Here is a 19,259-nt window from a genome sequence, read left to right as displayed (position 1 = left end):
GGCATTTAGCTTCATGTAATAACTTTGTTATTTTCAGGGAGTTGTGTACAAATCTTAAATTTTAGAAAGCCAGATACATGGTCACTAGAGAAAAGACAAGCCAGAGCTAAAAGTGATAATGAGACGATTTATATTTTTCAGTGATTTAAAAAAATACAACTCTAGCTTTTGAAGTTCCTTGTATATTTAAGTATGCAATTATTATTTAAAATGAATGTTGAATTACAATTTTTTTCTTATTTTTCTTTGTGTGTGTGTGTCTTTTCTGTGGGAATATGATTCTTTTCAATCTCTACTGTGCAGTTCACAAGATTCCTTTGCAGTTCACCACTGGAGGTAAGAATTTATTAATTTATTTTAATTAGATTCTTATATTTGTTACTGTAAGTTTTATAAACAAGTATATAATAAAGCATTCTGGTTTGTGGTAGTTAGACATATGGTTTTTGGTATAAGGGCTTATTTGGAAACAAAGAAATTTTTTTCAGATAATAAATATTATTACCAAAAGCCATTTTCATACCTCTTTCAGTTTGCATTCTCTTTCATTTTCCCTGGTAAAAGTGTCCTTAGTTTATAAGCAGTAACTTAAGAAAATACTAATTAATATCACTCTTTTTTAATTCATTGAACATTTATTGAATACGCTTAAAAGTTCTAAACAGTGCTCAAATTAATGATGGGAACAAAAAAAGTAAGAAAGAGCTACTGTTCTCAAAACATTAATTATAGTTGTAAAGATACTTTAGTACATGGAACAGGTAAAGAATTATTAGGAGAAGAAAGAGTTGTACATTTCATTTGATTTTTAGAGAGAGGGAGAAGTCACATCATAGATTTAGAGACTTGGAAGGGACCTTGCTGGCCATCTAATCCAATCCATACACAAAAGGAATCCCTGTTCATAAATGCCCGACAAGTACTCATCTAGTCTTTGCTGGAAGATTTCCAAGGACAGAGAACACACCACGTCTTGAAATACCTCATTCCACTTTTGGCCAATAGTTTTAATTGTTAAGCTTTTCTTGACATCAAGCTGAAATTTACCTCTTTGAAATTTCTGATCATTGTTCCTGGTTCTGTCTCCTGGGGACAAACAGAACAAATATAATTTCTTCTTCCCACAATAGCATTTAAGATACTTAAAGGCAATTTAATATGTCTTTCCCCAAACCCTGTTTTCTCTTCTCTAGGCTAATCGTGCTTAGTTAATTCAAACAATCCTCATATGACCGATTCCATTTCACTATTTACTAAGGTTGTTTGGCTCTCTGGATTCTCTTTCAAGAATATTATATTTGGGATGTAATAATAATAATAATAATAATAATAATATAATAATCTTATTACATATGGGATATAATCCTCTGCTATGGTACCCAGTATTCCTGATGAGATCTGATGAGACCCTGGAACTATCTCTTTTTCCTTAAAACTATGTCATTCGTAATGCAGCCAAACATTGCATTACTTTTTTTGGTTGATTCATCACACTGCTGACTCATATTCAGTTTAGAGGCTGTTAACATACCAAATCTTTTTCAGAAAACTGCTTTCTAACTATACCTCTCATATTTTGTCTGTGAGGCTGATTTGTGTGTGTCCATTTTTCCCTATCAAACTTCAGCTTATTATGTTCAGCCCAATGTGTTAGATTGCCAACATCTCTATGAATTCTGAATGTCTTGTAGAATATTAGCTATTCTTCCTAGCCTTGCATTATCTTCAATTTGATGAGTTTGCCAATTATGCATTTGTTGAAGAGACAAAAATGTTTTAACAGCGTAGTGTTAGAAATCTCCTACATTATTTACGTTATTATTATTGAACCATTAACAATTAGCCTTTCATTCCAGCTCTCTAACCTTTTATGCATTATCTAAGTGTATAATAATTTAATTCATATCTGGCCATCTTTTTCATAAGAATAATAAGATTTTTTTAAAGGCTTTGCTAAGATAGATTACTTATAACTTTAGGAATCCTCTCATCTTTCCATTTAGGTTACGCTGTCAAAAAATGAAATTAAGTTAATCTGACAAGACCTGTTCTTTTTTAAAATAAATTTTTATTGATTTATTTTTTGGTTACTTCACCTACATTTTTTGCTATATTTATCCATCTTTCGCTTCACAGAAAGCTGGGGAGAGGTGGCGGGGGGGGGGAAAGACAGTTTGGGAAGACTGGCATATTTTAAAAAGTATGCAGTGTTCCATAATGTAATCTTCTCCTTTACAAATAAGGTGGGGAGAATTTTTTCCTCTTGGGGCCTAATTTGAAAATAATAATTTCACAGTATCCATTTTCTATTGTTGCTCTTCATATTATCTTGTTGGAGAAGGAAATGGACAACCATTTCAGTATCTTTTCCAAGAAAACCCCAAAGGAAGTCATGAAGAGTCGGACACACTGAAAAACAACTCAACACATTTATGTTGTTATATTTATTATACATAGTGCTTTCCTGGCTCTTTGATTTTGCATTGCTTCATATAAAAATGTGATGGTTCTTTTTTCCCCCTCTCTGGAAATAGTTGTTTTTATTATTCCCATTTTGCAAATGAGGAAACTGAGGCAAAGAGATGAAATGACTTTGTAAAGGTTACATACAATTAGCAAATATCTGAAGCTAGATTTGAATTCAAGATCTACTGGACTCCATGCTTGGCACTCTTGGGGTAATCTCTCTTTTTTACAAATGAGGAAACTGAGACTGAGAGAAATAACTTGCCCAAGGTAATAAAATTAATAAGTGGCTAAGATAGGATTAGAACTCTGGTCTTTCTGGCAGTGTATTACGTTATATGTTTTTGATAACACTATATTAGATCCCTTTTCGTGTGTTTAGCAGCCATCCTTTTAATGGTTCACTGTAGAATTTTTTAAGAAACTGAAATTAAGCTTATTGAGCTATGGTTAGCATATTTGGTTTTTTATTTATTTTTTATTTTTATTAAAGCTTTTTATTTACAAAACAAATGCATAGGTAGTTTTTCAACACTGACCTTTGCAAAACCTTCTGTTCCAAATACTCCTTTCCTCCTGCCAACACCCTCCCCTAGATGGAAAGTAGTCCAGTACATTAAATATGTTAAAATATATGTTAAATATATATTTTAACATATGTTAAATCCAATATATGTATACATATTCATACAGTTATCTTGCTGCACAAGAAAAATCAGATCAAGAAGGAAGAAAAAAAAAACTTAGCATATTTGTTAAAAGAAAAGTGAAGAAGGAGCACTGCTTTGGCATTAGCGAACCTCGGGTTAAACGTCCTGCCTCATAGAGCCTTTGAAGGTGGGACCTTTAGAGCATATTTCTTCATCTGAAAAATAGGAAGCTTATTTCTGATGGGTCTGTCTACCTATAAATCTATGATTTTTTTCTCTCAAAAAACAAGACACTCTGCTCTTCTGCAATACGATGGTCCCTTTGCCCTTTTTCTATGTTCTTTCAGATATTATGCACAGTAGTTTAAGTTGCATCTTCCAGTCCAAAGCTGGCAAATAAAGATGACTTAATTAAGAGCAGCTAATTTACCTTCTGTGCTATTTCCCTAACTGATCTCAAGAATCAAGCTCCTCTGTTAGCCATTTGAATTTCATTGTTTCTACCGCTCTTGTGATTGGCCTTGGCAGAGAAAACAGAAACAATCAAAAGTTGAGCATTTCTGCCTTATCTCTATTGTCAGTTGGCACTATTCCTCCACATAAAGCACAGATGTGCTTCCTCTTTTGAGCTTCCTTTTCCCCACCATCAATGAAAGAACAGTCTCTTTGTGTTCTCTATGTTCTCTCCAATTTTAGCTCATTTTGGCCTTTAGTACTGTCACTATGTTTCCAAGATTCTTAAGAGAGATTTATTAAGTCTCTTGGTTATTCTTCAAATTTTGCTATATATTTTTTTAAATTTAAGTTTATGAGTTGCCCGAGCCTATTGTTTTTCTACTTTGTTTTTATGATGTTCCTTCTGTGAGGAAAATAATTTTTGAAGAAATGATTTAATTCTTAAAAAAAAAAATTCTTTTATTATGATCTTCAATCATCAAAAAGCACAAAGAAGAGTGTACTTGGATCCATGAATCCTTTGTTCTTTTAAAAGTACTTTAAATTTAACAGGGTAATAACAAATTTTGTGCATAATTTGTGTACCTCTTTGAAATTTTTTCCCTTATTATGTATTTTAAGATATTTTAATTAATGCTTCTTTCTTACCATCTCTATCACTACCCATTAATGCACTTCCCTGTCCCACCTTCCCACCCCAAACCTTTCTCTTCCCTTATAGGAGTTGGGTATCGTTAACCAAAAGAAATAACAGATTATTTTTGGTTGAAAATCTATCTTCATTTTTCACCTTTGCTGCATCTTTTCTCTGTTAAGAAGTAGGAGACTTATTTTGTCAATACAGAACTGAATTCTTTAGCATCTTTCAGCCTTCTTTTCTTCTGTCTTTTTAATTTTTTGAAAACTGCTATCAAATTCTTTTCTGTCATTTTGTTTTTTGCATGGCTTTTCAATATACATCCTAATGAACTAAAATCGTATACCTGGGTATTTCTAAGATTGTTAGATTACTAATCTACAGTAGTCGAGGGACTTCATATGCTGGAATTACCTATGCCAGTGAAATCACAGATTCAAACTTGTAGGGTCAAGGAAACTGGAGAGAGAGGTTGTGGGGTAGCACCAAAATTATTGATGACTGAGTTCCTTTTTGTAATCTTGAATTATAAACATGTAGCTCCATTTATATATTTGACTATTGGAGAATTTGATATTCCACAGTAAAACTCTAGTTTTGGAGCAACATTTTTTAGTAGCAATGTTTAAATTTGTTCATTTACCCTTTCTATCCTAAGAAAGTAGCTGTGAGTTTGGGTGATAATATTTGGAAATTGTGTAGATTTGGAAATATTTTAATTTTGCTGTTGAAATTAAAGTTTGGGAAAGAAGCTTAGAGATGGCAAATATTTAAGCTTTGGTGAAGGAGAAATAATTTTTTTTTTTATTTTAAGAAAAGAAAAAATCATGAAAGTTGCAACTTATAATAAAGCTTCAATTTTTCTTTTTTGTTGATTACAGATTAAAAAGAATGACCTATTTGTTTTGGGGACTCTTTGTTGTAGGTCCTAAAGAGTTAACAACCACATAACTGTGATGAAATTGTCAGGTTATAGTAATTACATTAGTAATGTGATATGTTGCTATTTGAATGGAGCCATGTGTGGAAAGTCAGTTACTTTCCTCTGTGGAGCTGACCCCCTTACATTCCTCCAAACTAAAGACTAATAGAGCTATTAAGCTTTATAGGAAAAGGGGCTTTTATCACCTCATCAAGTTAGGCAACAGATTCCCATTTCCTAATTTTATGTGGGTTTTGTAGATGTCGATGCATACTCCTTTGCTAAGTTTATATCAGACTTCTCTCTTAAGGACATTTTTTAAAATTAATTTTATAATTATAACATTTTTTGACAGTACATATGCATAGGTAATTTTTTTTTTTTTTTTTTTTTTTTACAACATTATCCCTTGTACTCCCTTCTGTTCTGAATTTTTCCCCTCCTTCCTTTCACCCCTTCCCCTAGATGGCAGGCATTCACATACATACTAAATATGTTATAGTACATCCTAGGTACAACATATATGTGCAGAACTGAATTTTTGTTGTTGTTGTTTTTGCAAAGAAAGAATTGGATTTGGAAGGTAAAAATAACCTCGGGAGAAAAACAAAAAATGCTCATAGTTTACACTCATTTCCCAGTGTTCCTTTTCTGGGTGTAGCTGATTCTGTCCATCATTGATCAATTGGAATTGCGTTAGCTCTTCTCTATGTTGAAGATATCCATTTCCATCAGAATACATCCTCATACAGTATCATTGTTGATGTGTATAATGATCCCCTAGTTCTGCTCGTTTCACTCAGCATCAGTTGATGTAAGTCTCTCCAAGCCTTTCTGTATTCCTCCTGTTGGTCATTTCTTACAGAACAATAATATTCCATAGCATTCATATACTGTAATTTACCCAACCATTCTCCAATTGATGGGCATCCATTCATTTTCCAGTTTTTAGCAAAAAGGGCTGCCACAAACATTTTGGCACATACTGGTCCCTTTCCCTTCTTTAGTATTTCCTTGGGATATAAGCCCACTAGTAGCACTGCTGGGTCAAAGGGTATGCACATTTTGATAACTTTTTGGGCATAATTCCAGATTGCTCTCCAGAATGGTTGGATTCTTTCACAACTCCACCAACAATGCATCAGTGTCCCAGTTTTCCCACAGTCCCTCCAACATTCATCATTATTTGTTCCTGTCATCTTAGCCAATCTGACAGGTGTGTAGTGGTATCTCAGAGTTGTCTTAATTTGCATTTCTCTGATCATTAGTGATTTGGAACACTCTTTCATATGAGTGGAAATAGTTTCAATTTCATCATCTGAAAATTGTCTGTTCATATCCTTTGACCATTTATCAATTGGAGAATGGCTTCGGTTTCTTATAAATTATGAGTCAGTTCTCTATATATTTTGGAAATGAGACCTTTGTCAGAACCTTTGTTTTTAAAAATATTTTCCCAATTTGTTACTTCCCTTCTAATCTTGTTTGCATTAGTTTTGTTTGTGTAAAACCTTTTTAATTTGATGTAATCAAAATTTTCTATTTTGTGATCAATAATGTTCTCTAGTTCTCCTTTGGCTACAAATTTCTTCCTCCTCCACAAGTCTGAGAGGTAAACTATCTTATGTTCCTCTAATTTATTTATGATCTCGTTCTTTATGCCTAAATCATGGACCCATTTTAATCTTATCTTAGTATGTGGTGTTAAGTGTGGGTCCATGCCTAGTTTCTGCCATTGCTATCCTATTTTTAAAATTAAGAGAACTCCAGTACCTATAAGAAAGCTTCTAGAATGTGCATATCTTACTGCTAAGCAGCATCCCTTCCTTCCTGAGGATAGAGAAAATCCTTTTGTGGGACAACTGTTCTTTTGATTTAGTGAGTGGGAATGCATTCATATGGGGAGAATGGATGTGATATTTATCTCCTGCATTGGGGTGCTTTGGTCACATGGAGTTGTTCGATATGAGTTGGGCAATGCGGCTAAGCTGATGTTTCGATGGTGACATCTATTAATATAAACTGAAGATTCTGCTACGATAGTTATAGTAACAATTATTTACATATTAAAGTTTTGCCAAATAGTTTTATATAGACTTTCTTATTTGATTCTCAGGAGAACCCTGTGAAATAAGTTAAGTGGCACATTTGGATGCTAGACCTGGAATCAGGAAAATGGAGTTCTACTCCTTCCTGTGTCACACTAGGCAGATCATTCAACCTCTGCTTTAGTTTTTTAATTTGTAAAATGGAGATAATAATAGCACCTAATAATGAGAACTTATACTTATATAGTGCTTACTAAATGCCAGGCACTGTATTAGGCACTTTTATAAATATTACCTCATTTGATCCTTACAACAACATTGGAAGACAAGAACTATTATTATCTTCTTTTGCAGATGAGGAAACTGAGGCATGCAAGTTAGGAGATTTGCCAAGGTCATGTAGCTAGTGATTGTCCTAGGCTACATTTGAACTCAGATGCTTGTAACTACAAGCCTGTACTGTACCCATTGTGCCCTCTAGCTGCTCCAAAGTGCTATGAGGATAAAATGAAATAATGTTTGGAAAATCCTTTGCAAACTTTAAATTGCTCTATAGCACTCTGTAAGTACTAGTTAATATTTATTGTGTTATTGAGTACCATTTTTATCCCTTTTTATGGATGAGGTAACAGGTTGATAAAGGTTAAATGACTTGGCCATGATCTAGTCTGGTTAAGATTTAAATTCAGGAACTTTTCATTCCAAGTTTAGCATTGTATTCATTACTCTATTCTACCTGCTGCCTGTACAAGGAGTATTTCTGTTCCCATTGGCAAAAAGGATTAAAGAGACAGTTGTTGTAATGGTTGTATTTGTCCTTCATTCTCGAAGAGGACCCTGATGTCAGGGAGGTGATTCCATGATATGCAGGTGAATTTGATTTGAGTGACTGTTCAAGATCACCTGTCTCGGGTTTCCTTTCCAGAGCATCTGGGTCCAGTGGCCAGATAGAGACCAGGATATCTGGAAATGATCTTGAATGTGGGAAACTGGCATTTTTAAAATTAGGTCTTCAACAGGTCTTAGAGGGTGGGGTACATTTGCTCTTTTCTCCTTTCTAGAAATTTCTCTTTCCTATTAAAACAGATGTTTCTGCTTAGTTGTGCCCTAAAAGCTATACTGTCTACTTTTGCAATATAAGTATCTTTAGTCTGCCCAAAGATAGCAAAACATAACCTGAAGCTCTCATAGGCAAAGTATTCTTATGTGTGTACTTTTGATCTCCCATAATTTTTGTCTTTTTACATTACAGCATCCTAGGAAAGTTCATTCTAATACTTTAGAAGAACTCATTTTTGATTCTTTTTAAAAATAATACCTTAATGGTGCTCATTTTTTTACATTTGGGTAGCTATGTAGCTCAGTGGATAGAGCATTATGCTTGCAATCAAGACAACTTGAGTTTGAAATCTAGCCTCAGATTTACTAATTTTATGACCTCAGCAAGTTTCTGAAATTCACTTTGCTTCAGCCTCCTCCAAAGATTATGAGGATCAAATAGGATAATAATTATAAAGCAGTGTCTGACACATTGTAAGACCATTTCCAGAATCTTCCATTAATAACAGTGTCAGGATTTTTGACCTTAAAATCTTGGTATATTTTTGTGATAGGATAGGGTGTTAAGTTGTGGGGGATGTTAAAAGGAGAATAAATACATATGATTTATTGTCTCTTAAAACTGTAAGATTTTTTTTGATGTTTTAGCTTGGAACATCTATTAAATTTCTTTAAATATTACCATTTCAGACATGGCCTTTAGCCTAAACATGTGCCTTAGATTTTGTTTTTACTTTTAATAATTACTCTTAGCACAAATGAGGAACCAGAAGAGAGGTGGGTCAAAAGACAGGTGTACTTTATCACAGTTACCATGAACATTATGATTGGTATTCAGCCTTGTTTTAAACTACAATGTTAATATTATTTGTATGTATTAATTCATTGATTAATTGTAGAAGTTATAGCATCTCTGTTCAACCATATCAGTACTTAATAATTAGCTATATATTTTTGGTAGGACAAAAATTAGGTTATGCTTCTTTCTTTCTTTCTTTCTTTCTTTCTTTCTTTCTTTCTTTCTTTCTTTCTTTCTTTCTTTCTTTCTTTCTTTCTTTCTTTCTTTCTTTCTTTCTTTCTTTCTTTCTTTCTTTCTTTCTTTCTGGAGTTAAGAAAGTTTATTTATTTATTTGGTAAATGAAAGTGATATAAAAAACAAAAGCCACCAAAATATTAAAAATTAAAAATATTTTTAAGAAAAGATTGTTGGCTGAGTGAGTGTAAGCATGGTTTATATATAGCCTAATGATAGAGTCGGGTGGGGGTGGGGAGGGTGGGAAGTCAAGAGTCCTGAGGCATCTGGGGCCAAAAGTTTTGTGACTATGACCTCTGATTGTAAAATATATTATCAGTTATTAACCTGGTTCTTAAATTTATTAAGCCTTTCAAAGACAACATGCTTGGGTTACTACTCATTTTATATATTCCATAATAATACTCAAAACTGTCTATTTACAAGGAAAATCAAGACAAAAATGAAGGTATGTTCTGGAGTTATAAAGAATTATTTTCTGGACCTAGCACTGAAGAGAGAGGTTTAGGATTTGGATACCTTTAGGATTGAAAAACAAAGCCCATTAAAAAATCCCTTTCCCTCTTTCCTTACCCCTTGACTCCCAGAAAAAGCTTACACTTTTAAAAATTTATGGTAAATTCTACACTGGCTTACATTGGACTTTTGTCTCTTAACTTGGAGGGCATAAGTTAGAGAAAAGCAAATTGTAGCCCAATATGGGGTTGTACTTCAGTGTTTCATGAGCTATGTTTGGGGAAAAAAGCAAGCAGTACTTGGACCAGTATAGAATTATATATTGATACTGTATATTTAGGAGATAAAGACTGGATTAGTTATTTCACTGAGATAAGAGTTCTCCTAGATCAGCAAACTTCCCCCACCAGTATTATAGATCAAAACCTTCTTTGCACATTATAGGTATAGAGAGTTGCCTGTAGCACTCGGTTGTTCCTTGCCCACTATCCCAAAGTCTATGTGAATCAAAAGTCCCAGGTAGGATTTGAACACAAGCCTTCCTGGTTCCAAGGTCAGAGCTCTATCTATTAAGTCATACTACCTCTGTGTGTTTACCTACTAGAGAAATTTAAACATAGTTGATTATTAATTTAAACTATGTCTTAGATGAATAATTTCTTTAACATTTAACACTTATTTTGATGAAAATCTATTATTAACTCTTCATATAGTATCATGGAGCAGTTCAGGGGCTGGAGTGGATAGAGTGCAGGCTCTGGAGTCAGAAGGACCCCCGAGTTCAAATGTGACCTCAAAACCTTACAAAGTGTGTGATCTTGAGTGAGTCACTTAACCCTATCTGTCTCAGTTTCCTTATCTATAAAGTGAGCTGGAAAAGAAATAGCAAACCATGCCAGTATCTTTGCCAAAACAAAACAAAACAAAACAAAAAAACCCATCTAATCAATTGGACTTAATTTTCAAGAGTTGATGAGTGATGATAAGGAAAGGAAAACTAGTGTAGCTAGACCTATTGGCTCTAGTTCTGAGATAAACAATAGATTAACATGTTAAAAGGAAAGTCAACAGAAGATAATGAATTAGAGATCCAGTTTGGTAAGGAATTTTATAAAAACAGGGGTAGGGGGAGGAGGCTTTAGTTAGTTATCTTTGATAATGAATTTACTGTATAAGTATAGTTTAACTTAGTTTGTGTGAACTTCTAAATTTTAAAACATTTGGGTTCAGTGGCAGAAATTTCAGTTATTTGGGAGGAATCAAGCAAATTTTTAAGGAGATTGAATTGAAATTGATCATTAAAAAATAAACGGGATTTAAGTTTGAAGTAAGAAGATAGTACTAGAAGAGTATTGCAGGTGGAAGGAAAAACATAAATAAAGGCTAAAAGCAAAGGAAAAATAATAAGGTATTTTTGAGGAATATTAAACATATTCATATTCAGAGTGGCATTTTATGTGAAAAAGAGTGATGATACATAAGGCTGTTAGGATCAGATTTTGCAAATGTTTGAAGATTTTGCTAAGACATTAGACTTTATTCTATAGGAACTGGAGAGCCATTTGTCTTTGTATTCATAGTACTGGGCATGTGATATAGGTGCTTAGTAAGTGCTTGTTTGATGAAGTCTCTGGAGCTAGAAAGAGGTATTAAGAGTTACAAAATCACTCTGGCATATAAGAGAGATTTTTGTGGAGAAACTAGAACCATTGAGATCAATTGGGAGGATATTACAATAGTCTAGTCTAAACCTTTCTAGGTGGCAGCTAGGTGGCTCAGTGGATAGAATACCAGCTCTGTTCCCAAGTTCAAATCCAGCCTCAGATATTTACTGGTTGTATGACTTAGGAAAGTCACTTTACCTTGCCTCAGTTTCCTCATCTATAAAATGAGCTGGAGAATGAAATGGCAAACTACTGCAATATCTTTGTCAAGAAAAGCTCACAGAATTGGACATGGCTGAGAAATCATGGAACAACAACAAAGCTAGAAGTAATAAATGCCTGAACTAGGTTGATAAAAGTAATAATTGAAAGGAATGACAGCTTCAAGAGATAATATAAAGGTAGACCATGCCTGTTTTTCAAGATTTGGCAACTGATTGGATTTGAGATATATATATTTGAGAAAGAGTTTGAAAAAGACTTTAAGTCTGGGTGACTAGGAAGACAGTAGAAAAGATACAAAGAGAATCATTCTCTTTTGAGGGCATGGAATCCTTTCATGGAGAATTGGGAACCCACTCTTTTTTATTAAATTTAATATTTGTATTTTCCCAAATTATGTGTAAAATTTTTTTTACATTTATTTTTAAAACTTTTGAGTTCTAGATTCTCTCCCTTCCTTCCCCATCCCCTACCTCCTTTAAGAAGGCAATCTTAAATTATACAAAACCTTTCCATAAAAGTCATATTGCAAAAAAACCCCATAGATTCTCCCCCCCCCCAAAAAAAAACCCTCAAGAAAAATAAAGTAAAAAAAAAAAGAGAGAGAGAGAAAGTATTCAGATACAATCAGTTCTTTCTCTGGGTATAGATAGCATTTTTTTCATCATCAGTCCTTAAAGTAGTTGTGAATCATTGTATTGGTAGGAATAGCAAAATCATTCACAGTTGGTCATCCCACAGCATTCCTGTTACTTTGTACCCAGTACCTTTCACTTTGCTTGAGCTCATGAAGGACTTTTCTAGGTTTTTCCAAGAGCATCCTGCTCATCATTTTCCATAGAACAATAATATTCCAGCACAATCATATGCCACAGCCATTCCCCATTGGTGGGCGTTCTCTTAGTTTCCAGTTCTTTGCCCCGAGAAGAGTGCTGCTATAAATAGTTTTGCATAAATAGGTTTTTTTTTCTGCTTTTAAAAGTCTCTTGGGATTCGTGCCTAGTAAGTGGTATTGTTAGGTCAAAGGATATGCATGATTTTGTATCTCTTTGGGCATAGTTCATATCTTTTGATCATTTATCAATTGGGGAATGGCTCTCATTTTTAAAAAAATAAACTTGAATTTATGGAAGAATTACACATTTAACATATATTGAATTACATCCTGTCTAAGGGAGGGAGGTGGAAGGAAGGAAGGGAGAAAAATTTGGAACATCAAGTTTTGCAAGGGTGAATGTTAAAAATTATCTTTGCATGTATTTTGAAAAACAAAAAGCTATTGTTAAAGGAAAAAATAAATTTGACTCAGTTCCCTTTACATTTAAGAAATGAGGTCTTTATCAGAGAAATTTCCAATTTCCAATTTCCAATTACTATTGCTATCTGTATTCCTCTCCCACATTTATTCTTTTCTCTCCTTTTACCCTGTTCCTTCTCAAAAGTATTTTGCTTCTGACCATCCTTGCCTTCAGTATATCCTCCCATCATTTGCCACCTTCTTATGTCCCCTTTCCCTCCTACTTTCCTTTAGGGTAAGATAGATTTCTTTACTCATGTTGAATGTGCATGTTATTTCCTCTTTGAGTCAATTCTGATTCACTCAATCCCCTTGACTCCCCTTTTTCCTCTCTACTGTAAAAGCTTTTTCTTGCCTCTTATATGACATCATTCCACTGGTCCTTTTCCATTTTTCCAGTACATTCCTCTCTCACCCCTTAATTTTATTTTATTTTTTAGATATTATCCCTTCATATTCAACTCACACCTATGCCTTCTGTCTGTATATACTTTATATATTTCTCCTAACCACCATAATACTGAGAAAGTTCTAATGAATTGGAAAGTATTCTCCCACTGTAGACCATCCCAAATAAACCCAAATAATTCCCTTATGATTTCCCTTTCCTAATTAGTTCCTTATGCTTCTCCTGAGTCCTGTATTTGAAAATTAAGTTTTCCATTCATCTCTGGTCTTTTCATCATAAATGCTTGAAAGCCTTCTTTTTACCTGAGGGATTATATTTAATTTTTCTGAGTAGGTGATTCTTGGTTGCAATCCTAATTCCATTGCTTTCTAGAATATCATATTCTAATCCCTCCAACCCTTTAATGTAGAAGCTGCTAAATCTTGTATTGCCTTGACTGTGGCTTCACTGTACTTGAATTGTTTCTTTGAGGATTCTAGCAATATTTTCTCCTTTTCTTGGGAATTCTGGAATTTGGCTACAATACTTCTGGGAGTTTTCATATTGGATTTTCTTTCTGGAGATGATTGGTGGATTCTTTCATTCTTCTGTTTTACCTCCTAGTTCTAGCATATCAAGATGGATTTCCTAGACAATTTCTTGAAATATGAAAGGCCTTTTTTTTTTTTTATCATAGTTTTCAAAAGTAGACTAGTAATTTTAAAATTATTTCTCCTGGATCTATTTTCTAAGTCAGTTATTTTTCCAATGAGATACTTCACATTGTTTTCTATTTTTTTATTCTTTTGATTTTGTTTGTTTCTTGAGTTCTCATAATCATTAGCTTCTCTTTGCTCAAGTCTAATTTTCAAGGAATTATTTTCTTCAGTAAGCTTTTGCACCTCCTTTCCCATTTGGCCAGTTTTGCTTTTTAAGGCATTCTTTTCCTCATTAGCTTTTTGTATTTCCTTTTGCATCACTCTCAATTCTCTTCACAATATTTCTTCATCTCAATTGTCAGAATCCTTTTTTGAGCTCTACCATGGCCTGAGATCAATTCTTATTTTTCTTGGAGATTTTTATTGTAGGAACTTTGACTTTGGTATTTCTTCTGAGTATGTGTTTTGATTTTCTTGCTCATCATAGTAACTTTCTGTGGTCAGAATTTTTTTCAGTTAATCTGCTCATTTTCCTAGCCTATTATTTGGTTTTTAATTGTGCATTGTACTAAGTTATTTGTAGAGATCCTTCTAGGGACCAGAAGACAAGCACTTTTCTCTGGCCTAGAATTGTAAGGAGTTTCCCTGCTCCATTATAATTGTGGTATGATAAAACATCAGAATCCTTCCTTAGTGCTAGTAAAGAGATCTCCTGTGAGCTCAGGCCTCCAGAAGCTTCCATTGCCACCGCTATCCATGCCCACGATTTCCTGAGGCTCTCTTTTCCTACTGACAGACCTTTCCTTCTAACCTTCCAAGTTGTCTTTGGTGTCTCTGGGCTGAGAAGTCTAGCAACTGCCAATTCTGTCACTGATTCAGGGGCCCTAAAGCTCGTTCTGCCATAGGACTGGGGCTGCGCTGGCATAGCCTGCACCAAGACTATGTGCTAGACTCCCACCCTGGTGCCACAGAGCTTTCTTGCTGACCTCCTAAGTTGTCTTTGGCTGGAAAATGTTTCACTTCATCTTTTTGTGTGTTCTGACTTTCCAAAATTTGTTAATTTGAGCACTCATTTAAGAGAATGTGGAGCTGTTTCGGGGGGGGGGTGCTACCTTTACTCCACCAGCTTGGCTCTGCTCCCAAACCCACTACTACTCAAGACATTCCATTTTATTTTGGAATAGTTCTAATTATTAAAGAATTTTTCCTCTGCAAATTAACACTCACTACATAAAATTCTGTGCTCTTGGGACCAAGCAAAATTAGTTTAATCCCTCTTCCATATTAGACAGAGCCCATGAAAAAAATTGAAGATAATTATTATGTATTCCACATAACTATCTCTATTTCATTCTAAACATTTTTTTTTTCATTTTAACTAATATAATATGATCTCAAGACCCTTATCAATCCAGTTTACCTTCTCTGGAGACCCTCTACCTTAGTAATCAATAGACATCCTGGAAATGTTTAACAAATGTCTAGAAAGTAAAAAAGACCCAACATACACACAGCACACAATTTACATTTCGATCAATAAACATTTCTTGTTCAATCATTTTCATTCACTACTGATTCTTTTGTGATCCAGTTTGGAGTTTTCTTTTCTTTTCTTTTCTTTTTTCTCAATAGAATTTTGTTTTTTCAAATACATGGATACATGGAAAGGTGATTTTCAACATTCATTTTTGTAAGACTTTGTGTTCTAAATTTTTCTCCCTTCGTCCCTTACTTTCCATCCCCAAGACAACAATCTGATATATGTTAAATAGATACAATCCTTTTAAGCATATTTTCATATTTGTCATGTTGTATAAGAAAAATTAGACTAAAAGGGAGAAAACCTTGAGAAAGAAAAAGCAAACAAAAAGGTGAAAATACTCTGCTGTGATCTACATTCAGTCTCCATAGTTCTCTCTCTAAATGCGGATGGCATTTTCTATTCCAAGCCTATTGGAATAGTCTTGAATCACTAAATTGCTGAGAGGAGTCAATTCTGTCACAGTTGATTGGAGTTTGCTTGGCAAAAAAAAAAAAAAAATACAGAGCTTAAGAGGGAGAGCATCCCAGACACGGAACATAGCCAGAGAAAATGCCCAGAGATGGGTTGTCTTGTTTATGGATAATCCAAGAAGCTGTTGTCGAAGAGTATATGATTGGGGGGAGTAAAGTGTAAGAAGACTGGCTGGGTAGGAGTTGGCAAGATTATGAGGGCTTTGAATTCCAAGATCTAATGCAGACTAACCCATCAGCAAGAATTAAGGAGGAGAGTTATCAGTGGTGTTAAAGGCTGCAGAGAAGTTGAGGAGAATGAGGATTGAGGGGAAAAAAATGGACTTGGCAGCTAAAAGATCATTAGTAATTTTGGAGAGAACAATTTCAGTGGAATGATGAGATCTGAAGGCAGACTGTAAGAGGTTAAAAAAATGAGAGGAAAGTGAAGACATCTATTGTTGATGGCGTTTTAGAGACATTTAGCTACCAACAACAGAAGAGAAATAGGAGATGAGAGATGGGAGGATCAGTAGAGGGCTTTTTTAGGGTAGGTAAGACCTGACATTTGTAGTCAGAGAAGGAAAGATTAAAAGTAAGTGAGACATAAGATGACAGTAGGAACAATCTCTTAGAAAAGTTGGGATGTAATGGAATTGCAACTCTTCAAGGAGAAGAATTTAACCTTGGTGAGGAGTAAGGGTACTTCATCATGTAAGACAGATGGAGGAGGGAGTGAAAGGAGGCATCTGTGTGATAGGAAATGAGGAAGAGGGGAGAAGATGGAGTTCATGGCTAATAAATAGCCTATTTTTTTTCTGTAAAATATGAGGTAAAGTTTTTAACAGAGAGTTTGGGGAGGGATAACAATGGAAGATTTGAGGAAAAATGAAAAAGTGAGTGGGAATGAAAAAGGAGATATACTAGGATTGCCTAGCAGGAGTGAGGATCCAATTGAGGTTACATTACATAAATTTTAGTGGATCCATATGAAATCATAGGATTTTTTTCCACCTTCGTTTATGAGTAGAAGTAAAGGTGATGAGTGATAGGAGTGGTCTTAGGTTGAGACTTGGCTGGGTATAATTTGTGATATAAGAGGGCTACAGATTTAGAAGAGAAGTGTAGTCTAGAATTGTGTTGGATCACCAAGGAATCAAGATAATGAGAAGAGAGAGTTGTTACGTTAGGGGGGATGGCCTGGAAGAGAATTGAGGGGTCAAGGGATTAGAGCTAATGGTCATGAACAAAGAGAAGGGTTATATGAGGGAAGGCAGCTAATTGATTATGTTTGGATAAGAGGATTCCAGGATTCTTGAACTTAGAACTGGTGCATTTGTGGGTAATGACAAAATCAAAGGTATGACCATTTTGGTGTGTGTCTGTGGATAGATAAAGGAGTAGCTTGCAGGAGAGTAGTATATTGAGGAACTTAATGATGAGGGGGTTTAAGGGAGAATCAGTGTATATGTTGAGGTCCACTCATATGGGGGCAGGACTTGTGGAAGAAACAAAAATTGTAAGCAAGGTTTTGAACTCATTGAAGAAAGGAAAGTGATCTAAGGGAGAAGGGGGGAAGTCTGTAGGTAACAGCTACCAGGATTTTGATTTGGTGGCAGCTGTGAAGAGCATGAACCTCAAAGAAAAAGAGGTTACTCAAGTGGTGGAAGACAAGAAGGCCTGGAGGTGGCAGTGGAGAGCAAAGAGTATTCCAACTTCCCCCACTTTGATTAGTGAACCAAAAAACAAGTGGAGGTACAAGCCAGGACTGGCAAAGGTGGCTGAAGAGGTTATTGTTAAGAATAAGTATGGTTAGACATAACACACGAAAACAGACTCTTTGGGGTCCTCAATAATATTTAAGCATGTTAAAAAGGTTCTGACACTAAAAAAAGCTCCTTAATTAAATTATCTGACCTATTGGTTTCCAAAGTAGAATGAAAGTCATCTGGAAGCCCATGTTCTGACTTGAAGGGGATTGTAGCCTAACCCTAATAGGTATGCCAATTAGGAGACGGGGAAATGAATTGCATTTCACTTGTATTTCACCCTTCCTCTGATAATTAATAGTGAAGTTTCTTTCCTACACAACCATATCTAGCCTTATTTTTCAGTAATTCATTGCTTCCTCCCTCTATTCCCCCTTTTTCATCATAAGTCATCTCCTCAGGGAGATTATAACCTAACTAACTCAGGCCCCATTGGGAATTTTCCAATCCCATTTTATCTATCTACTGTCCCTTGGGTCACCTGGTTGCTGCAGCAGGCAGCCCTTGGAATCCTTGGCTGTAGCTTCTAGGCATTTACCTGCGAGTAAGAATCTTAATTTTGACCTCTTTTTCATTTTGAGGATTAGCAGTTATGGGTGAAGGTATTGCAAAATTCATTTCAGACCTTGTTACATTTATTTCCCCTTTGTTACAAACCTCTTCTGAATTTCCCTGTTTTGTTGAAAACTCCATAGTCTTTCTGATCCACCCAAGTTGTCTTTAGTATAAATTCCCTGTCAGTTTTGAGTCCCCTCTTCCTATATAACATACTCTCATTCCATCTCCTCAATATTTCTCTCATCTATGCTCTTCTCTCTCCACACAAAATAGGTCCTCATCACCTCTTATTTAGTTATTGTAATAATCTTTACTTTGGTTTCTCTACCTTAAGTTTTTCCTTATTTTAATCTGTCTTTAACATAATTGTCAAATTGTTTTTTCCTAAAGTTCATGTCTGACCTTATCCTCTTCTCCTTAATTCCATTAGTTCCTTCTTGACTCTAGAGACAAATATAAACTCATTCTATTTTGGGAATTTAATGCTTGTTCCTGCTTAGCCCATTCTTATAGTTGCAGTTTTCTTAAAAATTACTCTTCTCCATGCATTCTGCAGTTGAACCATATTGGTTTATTTCCTTTTTTTTTTTTTTTTTTTAATTTATAACACTGTCTCCTGTCTGTCTTTTCATTGCTCGTCCCCCTGCTTGCCCCATGCAGGGGAAGGCATTTTCTCTTATTCCTGAGTTTTGGAAATCCTAGTTTTCATCAAAACTTTGCTCAAGAACCACCTTTTAATGAATTCTTTCTGTATCCCTCTAGCTTCTTAAACTTTTCCTTTCCAAAATAACCTTGTATTAATTTTGTATGTATCCTGTATATATTAATATACATTCATGTTGTTTCCCTGGTTAGAATGTAAATTCATTTTTGTTGTTATTGTTGTTGTTGTTGTTGTTGTTGTTTTTAAGAATGTAAATTCTTTGAAGTCAAGGACTCTTGTATTTCTATCAATATCTCTGGTAATTAGTATAATGTCTAAC

General features: G+C 34.6%; 1 protein-coding gene across 10 annotated transcripts in view; it reads left to right on the top strand.

The window, feature by feature from the left end:
* Positions 1 to 19,259, top strand: part of ATE1 (arginyltransferase 1) — a 163,794-nt gene that overhangs the window by 43,784 nt on the left and 100,751 nt on the right. For all 10 annotated transcript variants that reach the window (XM_074295766.1, XM_074295764.1, XM_074295762.1 and 7 more), the window contains one exon: positions 304 to 336. In XM_074295766.1, the coding sequence (XP_074151867.1) occupies positions 304 to 336 (33 nt within the window). The remainder of the gene's footprint in view (positions 1 to 303; positions 337 to 19,259) is intronic.

This window comes from Sminthopsis crassicaudata, chromosome 2 (genome assembly GCF_048593235.1).
Source record: "Sminthopsis crassicaudata isolate SCR6 chromosome 2, ASM4859323v1, whole genome shotgun sequence".
Classification (NCBI taxonomy): domain Eukaryota; kingdom Metazoa; phylum Chordata; class Mammalia; order Dasyuromorphia; family Dasyuridae; genus Sminthopsis; species Sminthopsis crassicaudata.
This window is presented reverse-complemented; position numbering and strand designations above follow the sequence as displayed.